Source organism: Microtus oregoni, unplaced genomic scaffold (assembly GCF_018167655.1).
Source record: "Microtus oregoni isolate MIOR12 unplaced genomic scaffold, Mior012 000007F_ref0000211, whole genome shotgun sequence".
Lineage (NCBI taxonomy): Eukaryota > Metazoa > Chordata > Mammalia > Rodentia > Cricetidae > Microtus > Microtus oregoni.
Genome location: NW_024543066.1, coordinates 58,274,572 through 58,295,113, shown reverse-complemented (window position 1 = coordinate 58,295,113; position 20,542 = coordinate 58,274,572). Strand labels below are relative to the sequence as shown.

Sequence of the window (20,542 nt, the reverse complement as noted above, 5' to 3'; positions counted from 1 at the left end):
ATAAATAACAACAGGAGGAAAAGAGATCCAACTATATATATAAAACTGGCAACAACAAGGAAGTCAAGATGACTTGTCAAACTAATATTTTTATTGTTTTGTTTAATTGGAGACAGCACCTTTACGCCTAGGCTGGCCTGGAAATATCTGAGGCCCAGAGAGTGCCTTCAACTGACCCTTCCTTCTGCCACCAGTACCTGAGTGATGGTATTTCAAGCACGTACCAACACACCAACTTTATATGGTGTTGGATATTGAACCCATAGCTCCATGCATTTAGACAAGCACTCTACCAAAGATGTCACATTTCCAGACCAGTTAAAAACACACATGTACACACATGTCTGCATATATAATTCATTTATTTGGTGTGTGTGTGTGGGTCACTGTGTACATGTAAAGGGCAGAAGAAAATGCAGGGGAGCTGGTTCTCTCTCCCCACTATGTGGCTTTCTGCCTTTGAGACAGGCTCTGGTGCAGCACAGCATGACCTCAAACTCCCTGTCTGCCTGCCTTTAACTGCCAAGTGATGAGATTACAGGTAAGCACCACCATGCCAACAATTTAGTGGACTACTTTAAAAAACTGTTTTTAATAGTATTAAGACATAAAAATTTTACTTTTTTTGGGGGGAGGGGCATTTTGAGACAGGGTTTCTCTGTAGCTTTGGAGCCTGTCCTGGAACTTCGCTCTGTAGATTAGGATGGCCTCGAACTCACAGAGATCCACCTGCCTCTGCCTCCTGAGTGCTGGGATTAAAGGCATGCGCCACAACCACTGCCTGGCCTAAAAAAAAAAAAAGTTGTTGTTTTTTTTGTTTTTAAGAGTATTAAGACTTTTGCGTAGTCAGGTGGTAGTAGTAGCACATACCTTTAACCCCAGCACTCGGGAGGCAGAGGCAGGCGGATCTCTGTGAGTTTGAGGTCAGCCTGGTCTACATAGCTAGTTCCAGGACAGCTAGGACTACGCAGAGAAACTCTGGCCTGAAAATTCAAACAAACAGAATAACAATAAAAACAAAATAAAAAAAAAAAACCTTTTGTGTATCCCAGGCAAGCACAATACCACTGAGCAGTAAGTCCCCTTTTCTATTTCATTTTATTTTTTATTTTTTAGAGATAGAGTCTTATTATGTAGTTTATGCTAGCCTAGAACTGATGATCTTCCTCCCTTGGCCTCCAAGGTTCTAGGATTACAAGCATGCACTACCAGATCTTGACTGTTTCCTTTAAGACAAGATCTCACTATAGGCCATGCTGGCCTTATAGAAATCCTCCTGCCTCAGCCTTTTAAGGGCTGGCAAAGGCCTGTGCCACCATGCCTAGCTTTTCACTTCTTTAAAAATTAGAGAAGCCAAGCATGGTGACATATATGTAATGCCAGCACTTGGGAGGCAGAGATGAGCAGATCAGGAGCTCGGGGCTACCTACCTTCAGGTACAGTAAGTTTGAGGCCAGTCTAGGCTACAAGAGACTCTCAAAACAAAACAAAACAAAATAAAAACAGGGGATAAAGAAATGAATGGGTAAATTTTAGATAGACTTAAATATTAAATACATAATATTTAATACTAAGTATTTAAATACATAATATTTAATACTAAGTATTTTCATGCTATCAATCTAGCTAATCCTTATGCCAACGTTTTTAAATTTGACAATAGTATCTCCAGTATTAAGTGATGAAATCAAAGCACCATGTCTCATAATATCAAAACTAGAATTCAAATCCATGGAATACTATGGATCAAAACAAAGCACATGGAACATAGAGGCAGGCAGATCTCTGTGAGTTTCATACCAGTCTGGTCAATATAGCGAATTTCAGACCAGCCAGGGCTACCGAGTGAGACCCTGTCTCTAAATACTAACATTCTGTCAAGTACAATGGTATACTCTCTCTACACCCAAGCTACTTGGAAACTCAAATGAGAGGATAACTTGAGTCCAGGAGTTTGAAATAAGCCAGGACAACATAATATGATCCCATCTAAAATAAAACAAACTATAGTAATCTGAATCCTAAACCATTAAACTATATAATATTGAATTTTGTACCTTTGCCAGGAAATTTTTTTAACTCCATTTCTCTTAAACATTCTCTAAGTAGGATATAGTCTAGCTACACTATGCAATCTGAGCTTATTTTTTGACTTTCATAAATGTTTTTTGGCACCAACACTTGGGAGGTATAGGCAGGAAAAGCAGAAGTTCCAAGGCAGCTGGGTTACATAAAATTCCATCTCAAAAGTCTGAAAAAACCAAAACCAAACTAACAAAAGAACACCAGGCCTGATGATGCACACCTTTAATCCCAGCTCGCAGGAGGCTCTCTGTGAGTTCGAGGCCAGTCTGGTCTATAGAGCAAGTTCCAGGACAGCAAGGGCAGAAACCCCATCTCAAAAACAAAAAACAAAACCAAACCTCCCAAAACAAACAAACAAAAATCTGAAAAACATAACCAATGAGATGGCCTATCAGGTAAAGGCACTTGCCACACAAGTCTTAGGACCTGAATTGGATTATTTCAACCCACATGGTCAAACGAGGAAACCACCTCCAACAATTTGTACTCCAACCTCCACACACATGAATCCACATCCACATATATCATGCACGCACAAGGTATCTTTTTAAATCTGAAAAACAACAAAAATGCCCATAATCCCAAAACTTAGATGCTGAAGCATGTTGATACTGAGTCTGAAGTCTGAATACATGTAAGTGGGAGAGGGGTAAGGTCTTAACCATTGAGCCATCACTCCAGATGGCCCTTCAACCTTGATGCTTGAGACAGAGTCTCTCAATAGGACCTGGGTTCACCAATCTGGCTAGGCCTCTCCAGAAATGGGATGAGCAGAGTGATCATGTCCAGCTTTCTCTGTGGGTTTTGGGGACTAAATTCAGTTTCTCATGTTTGTACAGAAAGCACTTAGTATTGAACTATCTCCTCAGATTCTCTATCCAGTTTTTTTAAAGACTTATTTTTATTTTTTGTGTGAGTATTTTTCCTGCATTGCACAGCTGTGAAATAAAGTAATAATACAGAACTAAGGAGAAACACAGGACCTATCAACTATGCCACATTAAGTGTTGTTTCTGTAAGGACTATTTAGAACTATGACAAAACATCAGGTTCTTGAGAATTAAATATAACCCACTGTGACCAGGAACGTAGCTCTAGGAATTCAATGTTAATGCCTTCGACAGAATGGAAGCCTCAGCTGCTCGTTATTCCTACCAAAACACAATCCCAACTTCACACTCACCTCATCCGACAAATAAACGACCTCCTGGAGCCCATACACATCCTCATGGAAGACTGCTGACCTTCCTTTTTCACTGTTCCAGTCTTCAGATCCAGGATTCGCCCTGGAGGAGGATGTGGAGAGCAATCTGAAGTTAATTCTTATGACTGGAAAAGAAGGAGATACAGGAGGCAAAGGAAGCACCCTTCCCTGCCCTCCAGTCGTCTTGTTTATGATAGAGATGCTTTTCTTTTTTAAAGCCACAACTACTCCAATCCCCATATAGGACTCTCTGTCAGTTCTAAGACAGCACTGGAAATGTCTCTGGGCAAGGCAGGAATTTCCATTCCAATACCGGAGGAAGCAGGAGGCACTGCGTGTGTCTCTCTGTCTATCTTGCTCTCTCTTTTGGTTTTAGGAAACAGGGCTCTCTGTGTAGCCCTGGCTGTCCTGGAACTCATTATTGTAGACCAGGCTGGCCTCAAACCCAGAGATCTGCCTGCCTCTGCCTCCCAAGTACTGGTATTAAAGTGTGTGACACCACTGCTTTGGCCAAGCAAGGTGTATTCTTATGCTTGATTTTTTTTTTCACAAAACTTCAGTATTTTTGTTGCTGCATGCATGAGTCTATTCATATACATGAGGTCAGAGGACAGCTCTGTGGAGTTATCTCCCCTCCACTTCACCCAGGCTCTGCAGGCTAAGCTGAAGTTGCTGGGCTCACACAACAAGCTCCTTTACCCACTAAGCCATCTAGCCAGTTTACTAATTATCTTCAGGCTTGGGGGTGGGGTGCCTTGTTTAAAAACTAGTGATTTTACATGCTAAGAAACGTATCTGTCTGAAAACAAAACTTTTCTCTCCTTTATTTACTAAAAAGAAAACAGCAGTAACCTCTGGGGAAACAGAAAACTAGAGAAGTAAAATGTACAAAAATCACAAAAGAAGGAAAAAACTAAACTACAAAATTAATTCAAACATGTCCACCACAGAGATATTAGAATTTCATGGATTTTTAACTACCAGTTATTTCTTTCCATTTTATAACTTCCTATACAGTTGCCCAGAACAAATAACACTCATTCCTCTACCCAAATGCTGGCAGAGGACTAAATCTCATTTAAATGGGTGGAGGAAGAATGACAAAGTAGAAACACAAGGGTAACAACCAAGTACCGTATACACTGATGAATAACCACTCTCCTATAATATTAGAATCTATTATCATAGAACCTAGCACTACGTCAAGCACAAGTTGGTATAAAAAAAATGGCAAATAATAAATGAAATACAAGCATAGATAGTTCTTTTATTATGTAGAGACAGGAGAAGGAAACTATTGCAACATTTTAATTTCCCCGTTTTTTTAACAGTATAATTAGGACACAAAACAACTTAAGAACACAACCACTTATGAAACATTTTCTAAGAACAAGCCACAGAGTAGATATTCTGCACATGAATAAAATTTAAGAATTATATTCATAAAGGGAAAATTTTTATAAGCTCTGTCAGATTCAACAAACCAATATAAGGGCTTAAATATCTCTAATGCCTCAGCAAAATAAAGACTTTTCCCCACTCATTTGTTATCCACCCAACTCTCACCTGTCAGGGCATTTTCTGAAGTAGACAGCTGCTCTCGGAGTTTATCCACATCGTCTGGGTGCACCTGATCATAGAGTGTGCTCCCGAACCATTCAGACTGTGGCTGATTCAAAACAGGAGTCACTGAATCAGAGACATAAACCACGCGGCCAGTCTCACAGGAGACAATAAACAGAAAGCCGTCCGCTGCCTCCAAGATCAAATGTTTCAGTTCCTGGTTAAGAAAATAAGTCAAGTCAACAGTGAACTCTGAAAAACCATATATTTCTAGTCATGAGAAACAGGAAGACCCTTTGTATATACACATTGCTCCATTACGAATTTCAGGCTCACATCTCAGCCAAGTCATGAGTTCCCATCCTAAATATACACTGGCAAAGTTTTTTACAATAAATATTTATTCCATTTTTCTAAGATGCTAGCTACCTCTTTTTCTTTTCTTTTCTTTTTTTTTAATATTTATTTATTTATTATGTATACCATGTTCTGTCTGTGTGTATGTCTGCAGGCCAGAAGAGGGCACCAGACCTCATTACAGATGGTTGTGAGCCACCATGTGGTTGCTGGGAATTGAACTCAGGACCTTTGGAAGAGCAGGCAATGCTCTTTTTTTTTTTAAATTATTTATTTATTTATTATGAGTACAATATTCTGCCTGTGTATATGCCTGCAGGCCAGAAGAGGGCAATGTTCTTAACCACTGAGCCATCTCTCCAGCCCCCTCTACCTCTTTTTCTTAAGACTCAAGGGAGAATAAAAAGGCTTACAATGATAAAGTTTTTGGAGGGGGGCAGGGGTCTTCTGGCCTTGGACTCATGGCAATCCTCTACAAGTACGGAATTAGAACTAACACGTATAGCTAATAACTGGCTTTTAAAAAAGGCATGGTCACAGTAATCACACACTGCATGTGTACACATATTTATTTTAGATAAGGTCTTATGTATACAAGGCTGGCCCTTGGGAGGATGACTTCCAACTTCTTACTCCTACCCTAGTGCTAAAATCACAGGTTATGAGCTACCATGTCTAGTTGTATTTGGTGTTAGGGATCAAACTCAGTGTTTTTTTTGCTTTCTTGTTATGAACAATCATATATCTTTTTTAGTTTTTGAAAAAGGGTCTTGCTACATAGTTCAGGCCGACCTAGAATTCTCTGTGTAAACCAGGCTGGACTTGGCTTCCTTAGTGCTGGGATTAAAGGCATGTCCTGGATTTCTAATTAAAATGTAACTTGTCTTCCACAGTTACTTTCATTCAAGGTTAGAGAGACTAAATAAATTTAGACATCTCACCTTTATATTTACCACAAATAAAATATTAACAAAAAAGCCATCCGGCTCTCCATATGCCTCTTTCCATCATTTTTCATTTATAATTTTACCACTCACATAATATGTATTATGTTCAAATTTAGGTCTTCTGGCAGTAGCATAGACTGAACCAAGGGTCTCCAGCACAGCCATAGCTCTTACATGGAGTTCCTGAATGACGGAACTATCTCTGCCATCTGTTTTCATGTGTATACCAAATTTAACAGAAGTATCATGGAGCAACAGCGACTGCCTGTTAGACTAGAAGTTGCTTCAGGGCTGAGACAGAACTTTTCCATCTTCTAGAATTCTAAACCTAAGGAATCCTGGTTCCGTGAACATGGTCCTCTCTCTGGCAGTCAGCCTCCTTCCACTTCACAGGCTGTATGTATGAGTCAAGATCTAAAACACCTACTACCTACTGCTAAACAGTGCTTACAACTTTTGTCTACTTCTCACTACCCCAATACTTAGTTATACCCAAAGATCGAAATTCTTTTTCTTTTTTGGGGGGGAGGAGTGGAGTTTCAAGTCTGTTGTCCTGGAACTAGTGCTGCAGACTGGGCTGGCCTCGAACTCATAGGGATCTGCCTGTCTGAGCCTCCTGAGTGCTAGAATTAAAGGCGTGTGCCACCACTGCCTGGCTCTGAAATTCATTTTTCCATGTGGTCTGCTGTTTCCTGAGCAAACTTCTGAAGCTGGTCATGGTGACATGTGGGAGGTGGAGGCAAGAGATCAGGCCAATGTCGCTGCTGACAGTATAGTAAGTTGGAGGTCACATGAGACCTTACCTCAAAAACAAAACAAAACAACAAAAACCACACGAAATTAGTCTAAAGCTTTCAACATATCTACTCAGAGTCACTTTAAGTTCCAGAGACCTGATCAGTGAGGAAAGATGGCTTGTAGGAGCCATCAGTGGATGTGTTGCCAGTTCCCCTCAAGGACTTCATGTGAGAAACAGCCATTCGTAAGATGGTCAGCTTGTCTGGTTTTCGAGCCAGGGCGCTACAGGTAGGTACCATGTCTGACAGTTCTGTGATGTAAGCTGTCATCTTGTTCCGTCGCCGCCGCTCTATTTCACTATGATTTTCCCTGCATGGAGAAAGAGAGAGAAGCTCCATTCTAGGTGGTCATGTCTGGCCCTCTGGTATCAGGAGAGTGATACGGGTACCAGGTCAGCTGCTGAAAGATATAGTACTTAGGTTTTAATAAAGTTCAAGTCTCAGAAGTCAAGCAGGTCAACCTCATGCAGAGTAAGCATGAAACAAACCAAGGAAGTCTAGACAAAGAACAAGGATAAAATGCCTCTCCAGGAAACCACTTCCTCTAGATCACTATTTCTTCAGAGTAAAGAAATGTCTTAAAAATAATAGTTAAAGATGGGCATGGTGGCACACGCCTTTAATCCCAGAACTCAGGAGGCAGAGACAGGGAGATCTCTTGAGTTCAAGGCCCGAATGGTTTACAGAGTGAGTTCTAGGACAGCCAGACTTACACAGAGAAATGCTGTCTCAAACAACAAACAAACACTAGAAATAATAATTTTTTTAAATGTTGATTTCATTTACTTAAGTTCCTAAGGGAGCAAGTCTCAGCTTCACTGACTGCATGGTTACTAATTAAAACACCTGAAGGCTAGAAAATGACCGACTTTTGCTAATTGAAGTAGATCAATAGCTGATGAAAGAAGTAATAGTACAGAGGCCAGACATGAATAGCACATGCTTATAATTCCTGCACAAGAATTTTAAGTCTGAGGTATACAGTAAGCTATACAGTAAGAGCTATATAGTAAGATCTAGGGGAACTTAAACTACATAGTAATAGCCTGTTCTAAAAGAACCAAATGAGGCCAGGCATGGTGGCACACGCCTGTCTATAATCCCAGCAACTGAGAGGCTAAGACAAGAGAATCATCATGAACTTCAAAGTGAGTTTAAGACCAGTCTGGGCTACACAGCAATACTGGTCTCAAAACTACCCCTGCTCCCTGCCCCTTTTAAAGGAGGAGAAGAAAAAGCAGCAGCAACCACCACCTCAGATTGGGAATTTACTTCAGCTAGTCGAGTACTTGTTTGGCATACACAAAGCTCTGGGTTTGATCTCCAGCAGCTCATAAAACAGGTGTAATTGTATAAACCTATAATCCCAGCATTTGAGTGGATCAAAAGTTTAAATTCATTCTTGGCTACATATCAAGTCCATGGCCAGCTTGGAATACATAAAACTGTGCTAAAAAACAAAAAAAGAATTTCCTGTGTCTGTGGTTATGTCCCCCTTTTCATTTCTGATCTTATTAATTTGCATATTCTCTCTCTGCCGTTTGATTAATTTGGATAGGGGCTTATCAATCCTGTTGATTTTCTCCAGGAACCAGCTTTTTGTTTCATTGATTCTTTGGATTGTTTTCTGTGTTTCTATTTTGTTGATTTCAGCCCTCAGTTTGATTATTTCCAGTCTTCTACTCCTCCTAGGTGAGTCTGCTTTTTTTTTTTCTAGAGCTTTCAGGTGGGCTGTTAAGTCTCCAAAATGTGCTTTCTCCATTTTCTTTAAGTGGGCACTTAGTGCTATGAACTGTCCTCTTAGGACTGCTTTCATAGTGTCCCATAGGTTTGAGTATGTTGTTTCTTTATTTTCATTGAATTCAAGGAAGACTTTAATTTCTTTCTTTATTTCTTCCTTGATCCAGGTATGGTTCAGTAGTTGACTGTTCAGTTTCCATGGGTTTGTAGGCTTTCTGGGAGTAGCATTGTTGTTGAATTCTAACTTTAATACACGGTGATCCGATAAGACACAGGTGGTTACTAATATTTTTTTGTAACTGTGGAAGTTTGCTTTGTTACCGAGTATGTGGTCAATTTTTGAGAAGGTTCCATGAGCTGCAGAGAAGAAGGTATCTTCTTTCCTATTTGGGTGGAATGTTCTATAGATGTCTGTTAAGTCCATTTGATTCATTACCTCCATTAATTCTCTTATTTCTCTGTTAGGTTTCTGTCTGATTGACCTGTCCATTGGTGAGAGAGGAGTGTTGAAGTCTCCTACTATTAGTGCGTGTGGTTTGATGACTGCCTTGAGTTTTAGTAATGTTTCTTTTATGTACGTGGGTGCTTTTATATTAGGGGCATAGATATTCAGGATTGAGACTTCATCCTGTTATGAGTATAAAATGTCCCTCTCCATCTCTTTTGATTGATTTTTGTTTGAAGTCGACTTTGTTAGAAATTAGTATGGTCACACCTGCTTGTTTCTTAGGTCCATTTGCTTGATAAGCCTTTTCCCAGCCCTTTACTCTGAGTAGATGCCTGTCTTTGCGGTTGAGGTGTGTTTCTTGTAAATAGCAGAATGTTGGATCCTGTTTTCGTATCCAATCTCTTAGCCTGTGCCTTTTTATAGGTGAGTTGAGTCCATTGATATTAAGTGATATTAATGACCAGTGGTTTTAACTCCGGTCATTTTTTTGGTAGTAGAGTTTGTGTGTTTCCCTTCTTCGAGTTGTGCTGGTGAAGGGTCTCTATATGTCTGAGTTATTGTGGGCAGTGTTGGTAATGTTGGACTCCTTGGTTTGTGATTTTCCTTCTATTACTTCCTGTAAGGCTGGATTTGTGGCTACATATTGTTTAAATTTGTTTTTATCCTGGAAAATTTTGTTTTCTCCATTTATAGTGAACAAAAGCTTAGCTGGGTATAATAGTCTGGGCTTTGGTTTTTAGCCATAAATAAAGGACATTGAGTCTATAATTTGTGATCCTAAAGAAGCTAAATAAGAAGGTGAACCCAAAGAAAAACATATAGTTATCCTGGATATGGGAAGTAGACAAGATTGCCGGGCAAAAAATTGGATTGTGGGGGTGGGGTAGGATGGGGGTAAGGGGAGATGGGGAGAGAAAAGTGAGAAGGGGAGGATGGGAGACACTTGGGGAAATGGGATGGTTGGAATAAAGGAAGGGTGGATATGGGAGCAGGGAAGTATATATCTTTATTTATTTATTTATTTATTTATTTTTTGGTTTTTCGAGACAGGGTTTCTCTGTGATTTTAGAGCCTGTCCTGGAACTAGCTCTTGTAGACCAGGCTGGTCTCGAACTCACAGAGATCCACCTGCCTCTGCCTCCCGAGTGCTGGGATTAAAGGCGTGGGCTACCACCGCCCGGCGGAAGTATATATCTTAATTAAGGGAGCCAGGGAGCCATCTTAGGGTTGGCAAGAGACTGGAACCTAGAGGGGCTCCCAGGAGCCCAAGGCGATGTCCCCAGTTAGTTCCTTGGGCAGCTGAGGATAGGGAACCTGAAATGGCCCTATCCTATAGCCATATTGGTGAATATCTTGCATATCACCATAGAACCTTCATCTGGCGATGGATGGAGATAGAGACAGAGACCCACATTGGAGCACCGGAATGAGAGCTCCCAAAGTCCCAATGAGGAGCAGAAGGAGGGAGAACATGAGCAAGGAAGTCAGGACTGTGAGGGGTGCACCCACCCACTGAAACAGTGGGGCTGATCTATTGGGAGCTCACCAAGGCCAGCTGGACTGAGACTGAAAAAGCATGGGATAAAACCGGACTCTCTGAACATGGTGGACAATGAGGGCTGATGAGAAGCCAAGGACAATGGCACGGGGTTTTGATCCTACTTCATGTTCTGGCTTTGTGGGAGCCTAGCCAGTTTGGATGCTCACCTTCCTAGACCTGGATGGAGGGGGGAGGACCTTGGACTTTCCACAGGGCAGGGAACCCTGACTGTTCTTCGGACTGGAGAGGGAGGGGGAGAGGAGTGGGGGGAGAGGGAGAGGAGTGGGAGGAGGGGAAGGGAAATGGGAGGCTGGGAGGAGGCAGAAATTTTTTTTCAATAAAAAAATAAAATAAAAAATAAAAAGGAGATTCTGAAAAAAAAAGAAAGAAAGAAAAAGAAAAGACAGAAAGGAAGAGGGAGAGGGAAAGGGGAAAGAGAAGCCACATATGGTGGCATCCGTCTTTAATCCCAGTACTCAAGAGGTAGAGGCAGAAGGATCTCTGTGAGCTCCACGACAGCCAGGGCTACAAAGTGAGACCTGTCTCAAAAAGAAAAAAAGGAAGAAAAAAGAAAACATGATAGCATAAGTTCTCTTAGTATATGATGGAGCAAGGTCATTGGTTAAAAAAAATAAAGAAACTGCTTGGCTGGCCCTCATAGGTTAGAACATAGGTGGGTGGAGTAAGCAGAACAGAATGCTGGGAGGAAGAGGAAGTGAGCTCAGACTCGACAGCTCTCCTCTCGGGGGCAGACGCCTCAGAGAGACGCCATGCCCCGCTCACACGCGATGAAGCTCCGACCCAGGATGGACGTAGGCTAGACTCTTCCTGGTAAGACCGGTGCTCACAGATTATTAGAGATGGGTTAATCGGGATATCAGAATTAGCCAGTAAGGGCTAGAGTTAAAGGGCCAAGTAGTGTTTAAATGAATACAATTTGTGTGTTGTTATTTCGGGGCATAAGCTAGCCAGGCGGCTGGGGTGCTGGGGATGCAGCCCCGCCGCTCTTATTACTACAAGTATACTAAATGCTGCTTTGTTGTAAGTTTCTATGACATTAAAATGCAGAACTGAAAGATTCTGGAATTTTATTTGTTACGCTAATGCACAAAAGTCCTACCTTCGTATCTGGGTTTGGCAGTGCACTGAACTGAAGAGTACAAAGTTATCATGTGGGTCGGCAGACAGGGCAGAATGTATGTAGGGATTAGAAGTACAGTAGGGAGATGTAGAATTGAAAGCATGGAAAGAGAACTTGGATTTCACCAGGGTAACAGATTTTAACCGAGATAACAAAGATCTTCAAACTGAGGCAGAATTACAATGTGACTGTTAAGAGGAATAAGCTAAGAGTCAGTTGACAATCAGGAATTCCAGAAAGTTAAAAGGTTGTTCAGGGGCTTCCATGATAATGGAAGAGAAAACCTCAAAGAGAAAGCCGAACAGGCTGCGTTTTGGCTCCTGGCTGAACAACTTGGCTTTACCATCTTTATGTACTTCTTTACCACTTACGGATCTATTCTGTAGAGACGGGGAGAGAGGGGGAGAGAGATGGTGGGGGGAGAGAGAGAGACACACCAAACAACCCAAAAACCAAATCAAAACAACAACAAAAAAAACCCCCACACTAATCTAACACAAATGTACTTCTTATAAAATGAGATAAATGAAGTCAAAGGATTAAAGGCTTTCCCAGAGCTTTCCTCCTCCTCCGTGCAATGCTTTCTTCACAACTGTCATGTTGAGTCAGGTCTCTGAAGGGTAGAAGCATTAGCAGTAGTAGGCATGAGTTGAGATAGCCCTAGAATGAATCTGTGGCCCAGCTTGAAGAAGTAATATAGGGGGAAAATAGTAAAAATATTTGTATTAATAATCCAGTTACTAGTAAGGCATGCCAACTCAAAGAGCAGACCAGAAAGGTTTGGGTGTAAAGCAGTATTTCTCTATCATGATCAGTAGCCTAAAGAGAACTAACAGAGGGAGGGGCACAGTGTTCATCCATAGCACACAAAGCTAACTCCAACCCCTAGTACTCCCTTCAAAAGAAAATCTGACTGTAGAGATTATTTATCTGGACATGATGGCACATACCCAGAATCCTAGTAATTGGAAGGCAGAAGCAGGAGAACCATGAGTTTAAGGCCAGCATAGGTACACAAGACCCTGTCTTGAAAGAGGAAAGATGGGCTGATTGTAAAGTCTCTTTCCAAAACACTAAAAGGTCCCACTACATAGGTTCATATTTAGTTGCCTTGCTTGGGACATAGAAAAAAATCTACTCTCAAATTTAAAGTATCCATTTTCTTTGTACCTGACAAATTTGAGTGTGACGTCCAGAGAAGTAATGTGTGCACAAATGCACACTGCAGGAGTGTATGTGAGCACTTGTGTGCATGGATGTGGAAAAAGGCAAATCTCAGGAGTTACTTTTTTTTATTTTTGGTTTTCCAAGACAGGGTTTTTCTGTATATCTTGGCTGTTCTGGAACTCGCTTTGTAGAACAGGCTGGCCTCAAACTCACAGAGATTTGCCTACCTCTGCCTCCTGAGTGCTGGGAATAAAGGTGTGTGTCACCACACAGGTGTTAGTTCTTAAGACACCCGCCTCCCACCTTGTTTTCTAAGTCAGCATCTCTCAGTGGGACTTGGGTTTGACTACTAAGCTAGCATAGCTGCCTGGTGACTTGAGGGATTTGCTTGCTGCTGCTTCCCTTTTGTGCTAGAATCACACACATATGCAGAGTTATAAACCCACACCCTCCTTTTTAGTGGGTTCTGAGGACAAAACTCTGGTACTCATGCCTGCACAGCATGCTTTACAGACCAAGCAATCTCTCCATCTTTAAACAGTCATACTAAGGTAGCTAAAACTTTCCTCAGAAATGACAAGGATTCAATCAGTTCTGCTGACAGAGTAATCTAGTCTGGAAGTCTACATAGGGAAGTGCAAAGTAAGTGCTATGTCCTAAATATTGGGAATTAATGGCGATTAGAGGTATTCTAATAGAGTATTTTTCTGTTAAAGCACCAATACATTATTTCTTTATTTTTTAAAGATTTATTTATTAGGTATACAATATACATAATTGTACAATGTTTTGCCTGCATGTATACCTGAATGCCAGAAAAGGGCACCAGATCTCATTACAGATGGTTGTGAGGCATCATGTGGTTGCTGGGAACTGAACTCAGGACCTCTGGAAGAGCAGCCAGTGCTTGCTCTTAAACTTTGAGCCATCTCTCCAGCCCCCACTACATTATTTCTAAATCCTTTTCATTCTGTGAATTTAGTAATAGAGAAAATTAAAAATTAAAAATAACGAATACAGCAATTTCTAATCTTTGTTCTTTTTAGTTTGTTTGTTTTTATGTTTTTCAAGACAGGGTTACTCTGTCTTAGAACTCACTCTGTAGACCAGGCTGGTCTGAAACTCACAGAGATCCACCTGCCTCTGCTTCGTCACACCTGGGATTAAAAGAGTCTGCCACCACTGCCCGGCTTAACAACTTTCTGAAGGGGTAGCCGAAGTTCCTGTTACACCCAAACTTGTTAAAAATTGTGTCCTTTTTTTTTTTGCCACAGATAAGAGAAAATACAGAAAGGGGAAGAAATGATGGGTGAGACAAAGGTAAGAAGAACAGCAGCATCTGCTTCATGCTAACACACAGTTCCTACCTGGCCAGTCTCTCCTTATCCGCAGAGCTCTGCTCATCATCCGACCTAAAAACAGAATTGGTGAACTAAGCGAAAATTAAAATAAAAACGAAGAAATGAGAGAAGAGAGAAAGGGTGGATGAAAGGAGGAGAAAAATAACATGCAAATGGGAAAAAAGAAATCAAATGGATACAGAGAAAAGGAAGGAAAAGGAGATACAAGCAGGAACCTTGCTTATAATCTACAGAACCATTTTTTTTAAGTAACTTATAAGACAAAAGGCAAGGCCAATCAGGAACTTTCATGATCGCAACTCAGAAAAACATTTTGCCAGCCCATCTCTCTAGAGACCAAAGACAGAGTTTGAAGAGGAGCCAGTCAGGGAGCTCAGGATGATCATCCTTGTAAGCTGCTGCCAACCTGGGAAGAAAGTCATACCCACACAATATTCTACAGTGACTAAATCAAGCAGCTTCAAACAACTGACCAGAAATATAATTCCCTAACATAAACACGCACACATACACACACACAAAATGATGACCAGATTTGTTTTTCCCAGTGTAATGTTTAGTGAATCTGTGTGCGTGCATATGCATGTCAAGAGTATACGTAGATGTTAGAGGGCAATTTGTGGGTCTGTTCTCTCATCATGAGATTTGGGGGTTAGAACTTAGGTCCTCAGGCTTGGTGGTATGAGTTATATGCTGAGCCATCTAGCTGGACGATGACCAGATGTTACTCATGAATTTATATCCTTAAACCAAGAGCATATCTTCTTGCATCATTTTCTCTATCACTGACATACTCCTAAGCTAATCGATTCTGGTTTGGTCACCTTAGCACTTTTTCTGTAGTTTAATCAATATCAATTCCTTCTCCCTTGGAGAAAGACAGAAGTTATCACTAAATTCTTCCAAAAAACCAAGATATTGTTAAGACTGGGTGGCAGGTGGCAGAGAGTAGGTGTGGTGGTACATGTCTTTAATTTCAGCACTAGAGGATCTCAAGGCCAGCCTGGTCTACATAGTGAGTTCCAGAACAACCAGGGCTATGTACAAAGATCATCTCAAAATCTTCACCCCCAAAAAAAGAGGTGTGCGGTAGCAACTGAAAAACAAGGTATTAGCTAATTTACTCAATCAGTACTTATTACTTTAAGAGAGATAAGCCTCAAATAAGTTTTCTAAGTAAACTCTATTCAAAATGACAACAATGGGGCTGGAGAGACAGCCAGTAGTTAAGAGCACCAGCTGCAGAGACATGCATGCAGGCAAGAGATATACAGATAAAATAAGTGAATTTAAAGAAAAAAAATTTAAGATGACAGGGAGTATGTATCTCAATGTTAGAACACATATGAACATGAGAACTGAGCAACAGGCCAGAGATTATCTCACATAAACAAAGACAATAAAAGCAGTCATGCAAATAAAATAAGTTAAGACTCTGTTAGGATTGACACAGCAGGAGGCAGGGGCCTTATAGTCTCAGCTACTAGGGATAATGAAACAGGAGAACTGCTTGTGCCTAAGAATTTGCAAAAGAGCAAAAACTGAGTTTAATATTAATAACAATGAGCATGGAGGGCTAGAGAGATGGCTCAGTGGTTAAGAGCATTGCCTGCTCTTCCAAAGGTCCTGAGTTCAATTCCCAGCAACCACATGGTGGCTCACAACCATCTGTAAAGAGGTCTGGCGCCCTCTTCTGGCCTTCAGGCATACACACAGAATATTGTATACATAATAAATAAATATTTAAAAAAATATTAATAACAATGAGCTTTATTTTTATTATTATTATGTTTTAAGAATATATGGAGAAATTCTAATAAAATAGAAACGTAAAATCCTTGGAACCTTGGCACTGGGAAGGCAGAGATAGGAGGATCCCAGGAGCTTAACAGCAGCCTAGCCAATTTGGTGCATCCCAAGACAGAGAAATGAGACCCTGTCTGAGGGCAGGGGGCAGAAGGAGAGAAAGGTGGTGGCTCCTGATGAATGACACCTAAAGTTGTCCCTCTGGACTTTGTATGCACATATACTTACTCAAAAAATGGTCAGTAGAAAAAGAAGAGCTGACTTTAATGCCAGTACTTGGAAAACAGAGGCAAAATAACACCTGAAGGTTCCAGAAAAGACAAGGATGGTGAAATCTTAGCTCAAAAAAAGAGACTAGAGATATTGCTCAGAGATTAAGAGCACACACTGTTCTGGAAGAGGATTTGGGTTTGGTTCCTAGCACTTAATGGTGAACAGCTCACAACTGCCTATAAATCAAACTCTGGGGAACCCTATGGCTTCCAAAGGCACATGTCCTCATATGCACAACATGCAGACAGACACAAACATATGCACACTCAACTATTGTTTAAAGACAGAATATTAATAGGCCATGTTTTAAAATGATTTAGAAGAGCCTCTGGTGGTGGTGGCACATGCCTTTAATCCCAGCACCCAGAAGGCAGAAGTAGGCGGATCTCTGAGTTCTGAGTTTGAGACCAGCCTCGTCTACAGAGAGAATTCCAGGGCTACACAGAGAAACCCTGTCTTGAAAAACCAACTTAAAAAAGAAAGAAATAAAATTTAAAAAAAAAATATTTATTTATTTATTTATTATGTATAAAATATTTTGTCTACGTGTATGCCTGCAGGCCAGAAGAGGGCACCAGACCTCATTACAGATAGTTGTGAGCCACCATGTGGTTGCTGGGAACTGAACTCAGGACCTCTGGAAAAGCAGGCAATGCTCTTAACCTCTGAGCCATCTCTCCAGCCCCAAAAGAAATGAATTTTTGTTTTAAAAATCCTTTTAGTAGCCATATTTTGCATACTCCAGTTTTTCTGAACAGAACAGGAATAGGTAGATTAAAATACTCCAGGTTGTGTTTTTATTGATTCCTAGATTTTTCAATCAATCAATAGATTGTGAACCTATACTACATGCCTTAATGATCTGGAACTTGCTCTTTAGTCCAGGATAGCCTTAAATACATAAAGTATCTATTTTTATTTTTCTGTATGTTTTGCTTATTATGTATGCATGTGCACCACAAGCATTCAAGGCCCAGAAGAGGGCATGGGCATGCAAGTACAGAGAAGGGTATTGGATCCCCTGGAACTGGACTCATAGATGGTTGCAAACCATGTGAGTGCTGGGAATCGAATCCCTGTCATCTCCAGGACCCTAACACAGACTTCTGATAGTTTGCCTCTGCCTCTAGAGCACGGAGATTACAAGTGTCCAACCACATCCAGTTTTTGGTTTTTTTCGGAGTCGGGGCTTTCTGTGTATAACAGCCCTAGCTGTCCTGGAACTAGTTCTGTAGACCAGGCTGGCCTTGAAATCAGAGATCCACCTGTCTCTGCCTCCTGGGTACTGGGATTAAAGGCCTGTGTCACCAGTTTTATGGTTTGACTTTTTAATAGAATCTAGATCATTACCACAAAAATCAATAACTAACTTTTCACTTTGGAGACCATTTGTATCCTTAAGATTTCATTTATTTCAAGACATTTTTAATAAACTCTTCACCTAGTGCCAAGGCCACTTCTCTGTGCCCAAGGACTAATGATTTCATAGCTGCCCTAATAGTTCAGCAGCTTCTGTCTACCTCCCTCCTTTCTGCCTACCTACCTGTTTTCTTCAACCAGCCCTATACACTGCCAACACTGTTTCTAAGAGTTTTAAATTAATCTGCTTCTCAGTTCTCTAGATCAGTAGCCTCAAAGTGGACCCCAGACAGGCAGGGTCAACAATGAATAAATACTATTAATAAGGATTCACAGAAGTGCGGGTAGGGTGGCTCAGTGGATTAAAGGCAAGAATCCACCCCCAGAAGTTGTGCTCTAAGTTCCACGTGTAGAATGCAGCTCTTTCTCTCTTTCTCTGTCAATTAATCAATCAATGAATGTAATAAAATCTTAAATCAATATTCACTGGGCTAGAGAAACAGTTCAGTGGTGAAGTGTGCTTGCTGCTCTTCCAGCCTCTCTTGACACCCAACACTCACATGTGTATTCCCATACACAGACACATATAAGCATAATTAAAAATAAATCATTTTTTAAAGTACTCAAATAAATATAACATTTAAAAATAAAATTACTTATCCCAGTGGTTACAGCTGGGATGTATGTGGTGCATGGGAAGGTAGGACAGCCTCAGGTGTTGGTCTATGCCTGGTCTGAGATAGGATGACTCTATTGTTCACTCTGCACACATCAAGTTAGCTGATTCATGGGCTTTTGGCTATTCTCCCGTCTTGTTCTGTCTCTCCAAAGGATGCACTAGGATTATCGACTCTTGGGATATTGTATCAAGATTTTATGTGAGTTCTGGGTATAAGTACTTTAGACCCTGAGCCATCTCCTCATCCAAAAATTTAGTATTTTCTAAATTCTTATTTATTATCATTATGTGCATCTATATGATGTACATGTGTATAAGTACAGGCACCTGAGTGACACAGTGTGTGTGGAAGGGGGTAACTTTCGGGAATAAGTCCTTCCTTTCACAGTTGGACTTAGGGATTGAGCTTAAATTATTTATTTATTAATTTTCAGTGATTAGTAGAAGACCTATTTATGCAAGAATAAAAGTCATCTTTGCCAAACTTAATATGAGAAGTTAAATGTTCGTCCAATTTTCCTTCCTGGCTAAGTCTTTCCTTTCTGTCCCTGTTTTGAAACATAATATCAGAAGCTAAGGGGCCCAAATCCTCAAGTTAGTTCCTAGGAGTGTTATAAAATTATGATGACATTTGCTGAACTTGCTTAGGTCCAGTGAGTCAAGATAAAATTTTTGATGTGTGTTTGGCATTTGGAGTCACTGTACTGAAGAAGATGCTCCTGTTTAGGAAGGGGTGTTTCGTGCTTGACCTGTACCTTTCTGATCTCCTGGGACATGTCACACTGCTGGGTCAAGGGTACTGGGGAGAATGGCCAGGGGCACAGGCTTATACTTGGAACCTGACATCATGGCTCCCCAAGTATTTATTTATGTGTATATGTGCGCATTTGCATGTTTGTATGATCGTGTGCATTTGTAAGTCCCCAGAAGCCAAGAGGATGTCATGTTCACTGGAGCTAGAGTTACAGGTGGTTAAGAGCCACCATGTTCATGCTGGAAACAGAATTCAGATCCTCTGCAAATGCAGCAGGCATTCTCACCCACAGAGCCATGTCTCCAGCCCCATAACCTCCTTTTGAAGAGTAACTCATAGCAAGAATTTTCAAAAAGTAAAACCAGTATTTGGGTTGATAAATATTATTCTTTAATAAAAAGTAAAATAAGTATATTTCATAATCTTCTAACACTTATTTAAACCATTTTAAGTTTATTATCTAGAAAAAATAATTTAAATGAGTAAAAATCATTTTCTTTAAAAATTCTTCCATTATCTGTACCAATTAATAATAAGTATATCCAGCCATGTGGTGGTGATGCACACTTTTAATCCCAGCACTTGGGAGGCAGAGGCAGGATGGATCTCTGAGCTCGAGGCCAGCCTGGTCTACAGAGTGAGTTCTAGGACAGCAGAGCTACACAGAGAAACACTGTCTCAAAAATGAACAAACCAACCAACACAAGAAGTTCATAATTTGTGTTCCCATAGATACAGTAAACATAATATTGTAACTTGTATACATGAGAAAAGCACTATAAAAATACATCACTAGTTTCAAGTCAGGTGATCTGAACACACATAAATTATAGGCTGTTTCAAAACTATTCAGAAAAGGAAAGACACTAAACAGAGAAATCCACTCTCACCTAGATAAAGTTTAAATCCAATATTTAGATGGCTTGATCCCATAACCAGGACAAAAATTCTAGTACATTACCTGGCAAAACGCTCTTTGTCATTACACATCTGTTCATCATCACATCTGAAAAGAGAGGGGGCAGGGAAAAGATTAATTCAAACCACTGCACTTATCAATTCTACTCTGAAATAAAAACTAGAAAGAAGTAAAAATAGTCAACAGGGAAAGGGCCAATGAACAAGCATCACAAAGCAACAGATACCAGCCAGCAGCAATTGACAGAATTTTAAACCCAACGATTATCACCTGCCATGGTTCTCAGTTATCAGACACACAAAAAGATGATGTGACAAGAATATTTTCAATTGCTATGTTGATTGGGTTTTGTCACACAAACTTAGATATATCTGAGAAAGGGAATCTCAGATGAGACAATGT

At 40.5% G+C, this 20,542-nt stretch overlaps 1 protein-coding gene across 4 annotated transcripts in view; it reads right to left on the bottom strand.

The window, feature by feature from the left end:
* Positions 1 to 20,542, bottom strand: part of LOC121450566 (aryl hydrocarbon receptor nuclear translocator) — a 69,556-nt gene that overhangs the window by 22,522 nt on the left and 26,492 nt on the right. For 3 of the 4 annotated variants that reach the window (XM_041655665.1, XM_041655663.1, XM_041655668.1), the window contains 5 exons: positions 20,183 to 20,227; positions 14,357 to 14,401; positions 7,050 to 7,263; positions 4,856 to 5,069; positions 3,269 to 3,371 (listed from right to left, as the gene is read on the bottom strand). In XM_041655665.1, the coding sequence (XP_041511599.1) occupies positions 3,269 to 3,371; positions 4,856 to 5,069; positions 7,050 to 7,263; positions 14,357 to 14,401; positions 20,183 to 20,227 (621 nt within the window). The remainder of the gene's footprint in view (positions 1 to 3,268; positions 3,372 to 4,855; positions 5,070 to 7,049; positions 7,264 to 14,356; positions 14,402 to 20,182; positions 20,228 to 20,542) is intronic. The other variant, XM_041655664.1, reaches the window with a different exon arrangement.